General features: G+C 34.6%; 1 protein-coding gene across 1 annotated transcript in view; it reads left to right on the top strand.

The window, feature by feature from the left end:
• Nucleotides 1-12,338, top strand: part of PCLO (piccolo presynaptic cytomatrix protein) — a 381,008-nt gene that overhangs the window by 278,142 nt on the left and 90,528 nt on the right. Inside the window, exon 10 of the mRNA XM_004381474.2 lies at nt 6,758-6,883. Within this exon, the coding sequence (XP_004381531.1) occupies nt 6,758-6,883 (126 nt within the window). The remainder of the gene's footprint in view (nt 1-6,757; nt 6,884-12,338) is intronic.

Raw genomic sequence — 12,338 nt, 5'->3', positions numbered from 1 at the left:
GAGATTAGACATTTGTCTGATTTGTACTGTCCAAAAATTTTTTCCCAGTCTGTAGCTTCTCTTTTAACTCTTTTGGTGAAGTCTTTTGAAGAGCATAGGTGTTTGATTTTTAGAAGATCCCAGTTATCTAGCTTATCTATTGGGTTTTGTGCATTGATGGTTACGGTTTGCGGAAATTTTTTGATGAGAAAAATTCTGAAGTATTTCAGGAGGAAGAAGTCTTATATACTTTTGGTAGATATACTTTACCAGTACACTCATCATCTGTCATTTGAATGCTGTTTTTCAACAAAGTTAGAATACCAGCAACCTTGCATGTACATTTTTGACTTGTCATCCTTATTTCCCACCCAATGACCTTTTCAGTCATATATCAGGCCAACTTTGGCTTATCCCATCCAAGATAATGTGAGTATGGCTGGCTTTTTTACATGTTTTAGACCCATGAAACATTTTTATCATAATATTATTTATACTACATTAGAAAAGACAAGTGGAACTTTTATTCATGGGAATGTGAGATAAAATATTCTTTGCAAATCCTTCATGTACTGAAAGGATACATATTTAAAACTAGGAAAAAAGGATGTTAAACAATACTTTTTTATGCTTAGGAGCAATTGGATGGATAACAAAAAGCTAATGAGAATAGCTACCTAAATTTGTATCTTGTATACTCAAGCTTAGAGTCTGATTAGACTTGGCATGATTATGATGTTTCAGTTTTTTTTCTGGAAAGGGTCAAATGTGGATTGCTATTAAGAAGATTGATATGAATTGTGTTTATAAGAAGATTTTTCTTACAATGAGCATAACTTACTAAAGAAAAAGGGAAAAAGTAAAATATTCTTTAGATATACAGGTTTGAGTATTCATGAAAACAAATCATAGCATTTGATAGGACACAAAGGGGAAATTACTATGAATTTTTTAAATATAATTTGGTTTATTTTCTTAAATACATGGATAATTTAAAACCAAAATTAATAGGTGGAAGAGTATAAAAATCACAGCCATACTCAGGAGTATAATTAACCTGCAAACTACATAAAGATACATTTAATTAAGCTATCCTTTGGGACTTTCTCCATTATTTTTGGCATTTCATAAACATTAATATTAGTATAGTTAATCTGTTTTCTCCTCTAGACCAACTGATGACATGACTAAACTATGCCATATGTTTTGTCCTGTGACTTTACATAAAACATAGTATGTTCACTAATAAAAATTTTGCTTTCCCTTGATGCTTAGATATAGGATATGGCAGTATTGAAATGGAACTTAAGTATTTTAATTTTGTCCAAGTTTAATGCTCTAATTATAACCTCATTATATTTTCTATGTTATTTTAATGATCAAACTAAAACATTCTTTGTGATACTCTAAAATACCAGAGATTTTAATGTAACATGTTAATGACTTATAAAATTAAAGTAGATTTAAACTGCAAATTTAAATGCAAATGTAGAGATTTTTCCTTAATATACTCATGTTTATTTTATGCACAGTTTATTTTAAAAGTGACTGCATAAAAGAATATCAAATACTTGTAGTATACGTAGGGACTTGGAAAGACCAATGCATTTAAATTGAAGTTCTAAGATTAGTAGAGGTAATACATTTTCTTGATAGTTTTGCTGCTTTTATCGTTGATCTTCTCTTTCCTACAAAGATTTCCAACTTACTTTAAAGGTTTTCTGCAATTTAAATTTCCCTGTTACACTTACTTAACCACAGCTATGCTTGTATGTTGTGAAATTATTATAACTTTAAACTAATTTTTTAGCAAAGCACTTACATTCTCTATAGTACATGTTTGCTTACATAGCACTCTGCTGTGATGTGAGCTCAAGAGCCAGACCAATGCGTTTCCATGGCATCTAACTGAGGAACCATTTTTATCAGTTTTTCTAGAAGTAACGATTGTAGAGAGGCAAAAAGAGATTATGTTGATAAAAAATTGTCCAAAGGTGATGAACAATGATACTGTAAATGTCACTATCAAGGTCTATTTCAACCTAAGCATTTCACTTCAAAATTAATATTGCTTCTTGATTTCCCAGAAACTTCATTGGCATTCTGCTTTCTGAATTTGTGATGGATGCTATATTTTTACAGAAACATTTTTGGTCATTTGTGCATATTTAATTCATAATATATCAAAGTGCAACTATATAAATGTGATATAAATTCTTAGAAAATAGTACAATTTTAATCATATTCATTGCATCAAAACTAGGGTACAAGCAACTACTGTAAAACAAACTAACAATGTTTTCCTTCCTGGGTATTCTTATTTTCTACCATGTTAGTGTTTTACAAATTTTTAACAATTCTATGTAACTTTGCAAGTCCCTGGGTGGTGTAAACAGTTAACATGTTTGACTGCTAACTGAAAGGTTGGTGGTTCGAGTTCACCAAGAGACACCTCAGACGAAAAGCCTGGTGTTCTACTTTCAAAAAATCAGCTATTGAAAACTCTATGGAGCACAGTTCTATTCTGACACACATGGGGTTGCCATGAGTCAGAATCAACTCGATAGCAACTGGTTTTATGTAACTTAATGTGTACATGAAAAATAACAGTAGCAATCACAGCAATATCAACAAGAGGAAAAGCAAAATTTTAGAGAATTTTCTATATGCCAGAAAAGTTTTCTATGTATATAATCTCATTTCTCATAATAATGTCATGACTAAGTATTATACTGAGGATTTAAGATATATTTGAACAGTGTTTTGAGTACTTGAACTCACTAGCATGAAACTATTTTTCAACATTAAATAATTATCTTGTCTGTGCTACTTTATTAAGATGAATAGAAATATTGTTTCTAACCACTAATCCTTTATCACAGCGTTTTAGAATGTCTTCTGTTAATAGAAGGCAAATGGTACTAAGGACCCAACTACTTAATCCTCAAGACATTTTCATCAACAAAGTGAAACAATAACCACATTTAAAAAATCGGTTATTCTAGTTAACAGATTTGGAAATTCTATAGCTACCGCTACTGCCAGCCTTTACAAAGTATAACAATCATAAGTCTAAGGATATGCCTGAACCATAAATTATATGGTGTTAAAATTATTTTTTCTGGGCCATGTTTCTATTCTAATTTTTAAACTTGGAGAGAAATAAGTAATGCCAATGTCCCGGGTTCTCTGCTATACTCTAGCACAAATTATGTTATATAAGAAATTTTGGCATTTAGACATAGTCTCGAACCTCCCTCTTCACACTAAGGAAATCATGTCAACCACCTTGTGGGATCTCAGACTGACCATGTTTTAAAATTGATGTAAATATACCAACAACATCAGCAATTACCTACCAAATTGAATATCTCTTGTGGGTTTACATGAAATCACACATGATTCAAACATGGAAAGGGAAACTAAGTCTTTGATTAAAAATCTAAATTTTTTTACACAAAAATTTCATGGAATAACCCTTTATTTACAGCAAACTATTTTAAAATCTTCATTTTGTAAATTCCAAAATTTTCCCAGTACACACAAAAAATTAGGCTAAACTGTTAAGTAGGCTCTGACGATTGAAGAAGGGCTAATAAAATTTCATCTGCTACCTTTATTCACTTCTTTCTGATATCTTACTAAGAATTGGTCCTGTTTATTCATTAAAAGTTAATGTCTAAGAATTCAACTGTCTCTATGAAGACTTAATTGAGGACTTAAAAAGTCATATGCTAGATAATGCTCTGCATTCATCTGGTTATATTCAATTTATGTCATAAATTAATCTCTATTAAGAACAGTAATGCTGGGTCAAGAAATTGTGACAGAAAAGCTCCACAGGTAGACCAGCTTGAGCTACTATTTTGGTCAACTATGAACCATGAACACCAGCATAACAATTAAGCATATAATTAATTGGCTTTTGTTTTTGAGACTAAACTTTCAGAACATTTACCCTGGTCAAAAAGCAGAGAGAGAGGAACTGTTAGTGGGAAAAGAGAAGGAGAGAAGAAGGAAACATAAGAAAGGAGGGAGGGAGGGAGGAAGGAAGGGAGGGAGAGAGGGAGGGAGGGAAGGATGAAAGAAAGAAAGAAAATTCATTTGGAAGCATATCAACTGGAATGAAGAAATGAAGTGTTACCAAAATATGTCCTTGCTTGATAAATGACAGAAGGGTTAATAACTTAGTGTTACTGGTTGTTGAATTTTGAGCTTTGTAGATGGTGGCTACAGGGAAAGAGTTGAGAATGATGTTTCAATTATTTTAACTTTAAAAGGTAATTAATTTTGTCTTCATTGAAGGTGAAGAATTCTGCTTTCTTTAGTATTTTCTTTGTAAAATACCACTGACATTTGTAACAAAAAGTTCTGATTACTAATGGATGTTTACGGCTGTTTCTTCTCATTTTGAGTCATGCCTTATCAGCAAAAGAAGGTCCCAAAAGCTTTACTCCATCCACAGTCATTAAAGTTAACTCTACTTTGAGGAGGTAGCTCTTCCCCAGTTATATTATGAGTGCCTTCCAACCTGAGAGGTTCATCTTCTAGCACTATATCAGACAATGTTCCACTACTATCCATGAGGTTGTCATTGTGTTTTATTGATTATGCAAAGGCATTTGACTCTGTGGATCATAACAAATTATGAATAACATTGCAAAGAATGGGAATTCCAGAATACTTAATTGTGCTCGTGTGGAACCTGTACATAGACCAGGAGGCAGTCTTTCTAACAGAACAAGGGTATTGTTATGATTTGAATTGTATCCCCTAAAAATATGTGCTGTAAATCCTAACCCCTATACCTGTGGTTATAATCCCTTTTGGGAATGGTTTTTCTTTGGTATATTAATGAGGCAGTATTAGTGAAGGGTGTGTTTTAAATCAATCTCTTTTGAGTTATAAAAGGAGCAGACTTAGTAAGCAGAATTGGGGGGAAGATAGGTGCTATGCCACATGAAGATCACTAAGGAGCCAAAGAACAGAAGATGAAGAGACAAAGATCTTCTCCCAGAGCCTACAGGGACAGAAAGACTTCCCCTAGAGCCAGTGCCCTGATTTCAGTCTTCTAGCCTCCTAACTGTGAGAAAATAAATTTCTGTTTGTTAAAGCCATCCACTTGTGATATTTCTATTATAGCAACAATAGATAACAAAGACAGGGGTACTGTGTGGTTTAAGATCAAAAAAGGTGTACATCAGGGTTGTGTTGTTTCACCATACTTATTTAGTCTGTATACTGGGCAAATAATCTGAGAAGCTGCACTCTACAAAGAAGAATGTGGCATCAGGATTGGAGGAAGACACGTTAACAACCTGCAATATGCAGATGACACAACTTTGCTTGCTGAAAGTGAAGAGGACTTGAAGCACTTACTGATGAACATCAAAGTACAGCCTTCAGTATCAACCACAAGGCAACATAAAACAAAACTCCTCACAACTGGACCAATAAGCAAGATCATGATAAATGGAGAAAAGAATGAAGTTGTCAAGGATTTCATTTTACTTGGATCCACAATCAATGCCCGTGGAAGCAGTAGTCAAGAAATCAAACGACGCATGGCATTGGGCAAATCTGCTGCAAAAGACCTCTTTCAAGTGTTAAAAAGCAAAGATGTCACTTTGAGGACTAAGGTGTGCCTGTCCCAAGCTATGGTCTTTCCAATTGCCTCATATGCATGTGAAAGCTGGACAATGAATAAGGAAGACTGAAGAAGAATTGATGCATTTGAATCATGGTGTTGTCAAAGGATATTGAATATACCATGGACTGCCATAAGAATGAACAAATCTGTCTTGAAAGAAGTACAGCCAGAGTGCTCCTTAGAAGCGAGGATGGTGAGACTTTGTCTCAGGCTCCTTGTACAAGTTACCAGGAGGAACTAGCCCCTGGAGAAGGACATCAAGCTTGGTGAAGTAGAAGGACAGTGAAAAAGAGGAAGACCCTCAATGAGATGGATTGACACAGTGGCTTCAACAATGGGTCAAACATAACAATGATTGTGAGGATGGCCTATGACTGGGCAACGTTTTGTACTGTTGTATATAGGGTCCCTATGAATCGGAACCAACTCCATGGCACCTAACAACAATTTAAAAAAATACAAACTTAAATACCATTAATTTGTATTGATCTCAAGTAGGTTTGTCATTCTCAATCTATATTTCATTTAGCTGATTACAGAAAAACCTGTTCTGTGGAGAAAGGAACAATTGAGAAACTTCGTTATCATTCAAGAATAATTTGATTGTACTTTGTAGTAAGTGCCATGTTCATTAACTTAGTTAATAAGTAAGACTGTAAAGTCAATAATAATTATAAGTTATGATTGTGTTTATACTTTATTGATTGTGATCATTTGCATATTTGGGTTGTATCTTCTCAATTATGGTAGCTATTACTGCGTTTCTGTAAGATAAAGCTTTTCTCAGTTTTGTAAGTGAATTGTTTGCTCTGGAGTTTCTTAGACAAGGAACATCCTCAGACATTTTCATAAAATATCTGGTTAAAAGTTGACAAGGCCTTAGTATGTGGCTGAAAATGTTATTCAAAATTAATTTGTTAATGTAGTTAATCCTTGCAGATCCTACCAAGATCTCAGGAATTCCTATAACATATTAACTATTACTGAAATCAGAATAATATACTCTTCTTATTGATATCCAGTTCGAGATCCATATTATATTTACTTTCAGGGTACCTTCTAACTTGTGATAACTGTTGCCCTGTGTTAGATTACTACTACTAATATGCAATTTTTGTTTTAATACAGGAAATGGATTAGGAATTAGAATTGTAGGTGGTAAGGAAATTCCTGGACATAGCGGAGAAATTGGAGCCTATATTGCCAAGATTCTTCCTGGGGGGATTGCAGAACAGACAGGGAAGCTTGTGGAAGGTAAGAAAAAGGTATTTAAGAGTAAATTAAAATGAATGTACTCATATTAAATATATTTTAATTTAATATGCAAATTATCTCTTCCTTTACTGTTTAGAATAAACCTCTCTCCTTAGGATTGGTTGTGAAATTTTGATATAGTAATATAAAAGAAGATATGTACACTATTATATTCACTTTATTATCAATTGCATCGTCCTTTTTGACAGCTGGTTAGCTATGGAACAATCTTGTTTAAAAAACATTAATTATTCAAGAATTTTTTCTGATTGGGGCAATTTTTTAAAAAAAAATTTTGGTTATCTGGTCATTAGTGTTTGATAGATACTAAGAAAAACTATATTGAAATCAGAGCCACAAAAATATCAGAAGATGGTTTAGTACATACTAAGATCGGCAAACTATGGACGGCCTGCAGACCAAACATGGCCACTACCTGTGTTTTATTGAAACATAGCCACACTCAGTATTGAAAATGGCTGCTTATCCACTACAAGAGCAGAGTTTAGTTCACAAAATAAACTGTATGGTCAGCAATGCCTAAAATATTTACTTTTTGGCCCTTTATGGAAAAAGTTTGTCAACCCTGTGCTAAACGTTACTTGTCTACTTCGTTGTAGAGAAAGAACTTCAAGTCTGTTTAAAATTAAAAGGAAAAAGTTTTATTATGGCAAAAGAACATTTTACAAAACGGGAAACAGTGCCGGGAGAAATCCAACAAAGTGCCCTGGGGGGGTTACAGTGTTAGAGAGGCTAATAAAGGCAAAAACCTGAAGAGGGGTATAGCTGGAGTACTTCTGATTGGTTAACATTTACAAAGTTGCAGGTGGCAAGGTCTTAGTTTACCACCCTTGCAGGGGTTGACCTCCTTTTCAAGGGTGGCTCCAGATGACAGGATTTGGCTGACCACAAATTTCCTGGAACAGTTTAAAATATAGTTATCTTTAAGTACAGAGTATTGTAAAGGGGGTCAGAAAAACATTTTTTAGGGACATCTGAGGGTAATTTGGCTCAGCAACTATAATCACATGTTTAACACCATGTCTAGTACGTGCGCAAGCTCTATAATCTCTTCTTAACAATGGCCATTTCTAACCACAGTTTTGTCCTTAAGCAGAGCAGGATACGCAAGCCGCATTTTTCTGTAGAATTATATGTTTCTAGGTCAAAGGTACAGTGGAAAATTTTACAGAGATGACAGGCTCCATTTAAAAATATAAAATACAGTCACTGAGAACAAGAAGGGATTTGGCCTAGACCTTAGCCAAAAGTTTTAGTCACGTCAAGAGCCTTAGTTGTGGAATGTTCTTCCTCAACTTTTAGACACTACTTACCTTATAACAGCAAAAGAATTTTCATGTAATCATGAACTTTACAGATACAGCAAGCTAACGGGCCATAAAATAGGCACTTCATCATATTCTTTCAGAAAATATTCCAGCTAGACTCTCATAATATGTACTGCTAATTTTCAATTGCCAATAAGATAATATGGTTATTCACATTCTGCAAACTCTCTAACATAAATGCAGTTTCCAAGATTTTGATGATATTGTTTATAATGGTCATGGTTTATCATAAAGTACCTGCAGCCTATCTTTCTAATTTTTATCCTAAAATAAATATTTATTTTGAAAATTTTTCTTTCTGTCATTTCATAGTTCAATAAAATTCTGCCTGTTGTCACTTAAAATGTTAATTATGCTAAAATGACTTGTCATCATTTTTTTTAATTAAATTATTGGGACCTACCAAAAAGTCCCTGAGTATTTTGAAAGGCTATTAGAATGAGCACAAACTTGAGGCAGCATTTATTCTCCACAGTGGTATGCTGGAACCAACTCTCTCCAACTCACTTTGGTATCCTGTGTGCTTCTCTTCCCCAGTCCACATTCCGTGACTTCACATTGATAGCTTGAGTCATCCGTGGTAGGCCTATTTACACCATGGAAATAGGCAAATACTACAAATCAGGTCTGTTTTGTTTAGTTGCTTGGTTGTTTTCAGAATGCTGGTTCACTATCACACCACTAACTACATAACTGAAAGCATCTTATTAAAAATATACTAATGGTGTTTATAAAAGGGGGAAAGTTAAGACAGCTAGCCAGATAGCTAAATGAAGAAAAAGACTTATAGATCAAGAAATAACAATTATGAGTAGATCTGTATGAGTTTCCTATGGCTATAATCCTGTCATACCCAATGCTACTCTTTTGGTGTTGTCTTCTAGTTAAGCTACATGAATTGAGGCCCGCTTTTAAGGATGGGGGCAATATGTTCATTTTCACATAGTATTCTCCAGAAGGAAACTGAATATGCTATTTTTCTTTTAAAATAAAAATTGCAGCACTAACTTTTCCTGTTATTGTTTGACAAAGATACTTGAAAATTATATAAATAAAATTGTATACTCTTCTTTAGATTTACACCATGGAAATCAGCAAATGTTACAAATGAGGATGACATTAAAGAAAATTTCAATGAAGTACATTGTGGTGAAATTATATACTTTCACTTGGAAACCTATGCGGCCTTCTCTAAGTTCATAAGTTTAAATAAAATAATGGATGTAATTTGAACTCATTTCATGGACTGTTCAAGAGAAAAAATTGAAGTGAACTTTAAATTACATATATTATTTTAGAAACTCTTAAACTGCCACTGAAATCCTCTTATCCTATTTTAGAACCAGTAATTTTGCAATTTATCTAATCGATTTAAGTGAGAAATCATTAAAACTGCATACATATAATTTATGATTTCATTTTTATTAATTATTTTATTTATTCATTCTCCCAAAGTTTTGCCAAAGGCCAAGCTAGGCCTTCCTATGAACTTGAATCCTCTAGCTGGAGTTTAGTGTTGTCTCACACCCATGATTTGTTATATATGATTTCTAGATTTGCTTTAGTGCTCATACAACATTGTTCTTTGCTAAAAACACATTGTAGTGTTTCCATTAGAGTCAAAGTGCTATATTTTACTGTCCACATTTAAATATTATTTTTGAAACATTAAATATTTAGGATAATAACATGACATTTGATAAAACATATCCTTTCTCCCACCCATAAAGGCAGTACCTTTACCATAGAAAGGCAATGTTCTGTGACTTTCTGAATGATAAAAGTTCATTCCTTTTATGTACAAAGTTGAATTTACTAGAAGGTCATTGGTCCACATGGGTATGGACAGGCATTCATCAAGTTTAGACCAGTAAATTTTCTGTTACTTCGTATAGTTGTTTTTATTATTGTCTATAGATGTGTGCTTAACTTATGCATAATATCCTCAGGGCCCTCTACCTCAACCCCTAACAGATTATCAAACTCCAAAGCAGTATATAGGTCTAGACACCAAGGTGATTTTTATGCCTTATGTGAGGCATCCCTATAATAATACAATATTTAAAATTGTTTACCACTAGAGAATTGTTTTCTTTTAATTTTTTTGTTTGTTTGTGTTTTGTGTGTGTGTGTGTCTGTTTTATTTCATGATCATTGGTTTATTTTATTTATTCAAGAAAATAAAGAAAAACTAAATAAACAATAGATAAGTGGTAACTTGGGGGAAGAGTAAGACAGTACACAATACTGGGGAAGCCAGCACAACTTGTACAAGGAAGGGTCATGGAAGCTCCATAGAACATCCAAACTCCCTGAGGGACCAAATTGCTGGGTGGAGGGCCGTGGGGACCATGGTCTTGGTGAACATCTAGCTCAATTGGCATGACACAGTTTATAAAGGAAGTGTTCTACATTCTACCTGAGTGAGTAGCATCTGGGGTCTTAAAAGCCTGTGAGCAAACATCTAAGATACTCTACTGATCTCACCCCTTCGGGAGCAAGGGAAAATGAAGAAAACAAGATACAAGGAAAAGATTAGTCCAAAGGACTAATGGACCACAACTATCATGGCCTCCACCAGACTGAGTCCAGTACAACTAGATAGTGTTCGGCTACCACCACTGACTGCTCTGGCCGGGATCACAATAGAGGGTCCCGGACAGAGCTGGATAAAAATATACAACAAAATTCTGACTCACAAAAAAACACTAGACTTACTGGCGTGACAGAGACTGGAGAAACCCCAAAAGTATGGCCCCCAGAGACCCTTTTAGCTCAGTAATGAAGTCATTCCTGAGGTTTACCATTCACCCAAAGATTAGACAGTCCCATAAAACAAAACGGGACTAATGAGGCACAGCAGTCCAGGGACAAGGACTAGAAGGCAGGAGGGGACAGGAAAGCTGGTAATAGGGAACCCAAGGTGGAGAAGGGACAGTGTTGACATATCATGGGATTGTTAACCAATGTCATAAAACAATAAACTGTTTAATGAGAAGCTAGTTTGTTCTGTAAACCTTCATCTAAAGTACAGTTTAAAACAATGGTAAAAATGAAAAAAACTGAGCATATCCAATGTTAGCTAGTGGATTTATCCAGAGTTATATGGAAAGATAGCATCTCCTAGGCCATAAGGCCTGTAAAGAAAGAAGGAAAACATCATTGTTATTCCGTATATTTTAGGCTATACTATGAGGAAATGTACCTGTGGACTGAATTCTAATTCATGAATATTCTTAAATTCTCAGTTCCCATTTGTTTCAGTGTAGGTGATAGTGGCCCAACTAGATAGCTCTTCTTCTCAAAGATTAGCTGAAAGGGTGGTTCTGACAAGAAAATGCTATTGGATTTATTGCTGAGAGTCAGTGATTGGAATGAAGGTGAGGTTAGCTGTTTTTGGAGTGGTGGTTCTGATTTTAGAAGTTGACCTCAGCATTCCTGTCATGAAGAAGTCTATGACTGAAGATCGAATTCCAGAAGTGCTATGAGAGGACACACTCCTACGTAGAATAAAGGAGAATGTTCCTAGGCAAGAAAGTCTCTATTTCTGCTTATGCTTTTGTGACATATGTTACAGATGGCATGACAGTGATCAAGGTTGGAGGTCAAGAAACATACCAACAGATGAGTGATCTTCCTTGTTCTTGTTCCAGGAGGATCACCAAATGTGGATTGGTCATGAGATTTCTCAAAATTCCCAAAGCTAGTGTATTAGGTACACATGACCCAAGATCACATTTCACATTGATACAAAGATTTTCTAATAAGTATTTAGGAAACTATCATCTGGGAATAAAAAAACAAACTGTTAGTACCTGGACTAGTAAACAAAACCTGCTGCCATCGAGTAGATTCTGACTCATAGTGACCCTATAGGATAGAGTAGAACTGCCTCATGGGGTTTCCAAGGCTATAAATCTTTACAGAAGCCGACTGCCACATCTTTCTCCCATGGAGTCACTGGTGAGTTTGAAGCAGTCAAGCGCTTAACCACTGCACCACCAAGGCTCCTTACCTAGACTAATAGGTTGTAATACATTATTTTTAGGATACAATGATATACTTACCTCATAAAGATGTCAGTAATTAGCTATATTCCCAGGGAA

Source organism: Trichechus manatus, unplaced genomic scaffold (genome assembly GCF_000243295.1).
Source record: "Trichechus manatus latirostris isolate Lorelei unplaced genomic scaffold, TriManLat1.0 scaffold00085, whole genome shotgun sequence".
Classification (NCBI taxonomy): domain Eukaryota; kingdom Metazoa; phylum Chordata; class Mammalia; order Sirenia; family Trichechidae; genus Trichechus; species Trichechus manatus.
Note: the sequence above shows the minus strand (reverse complement) of the source record. Positions and strands in the feature narration are given on the sequence as shown.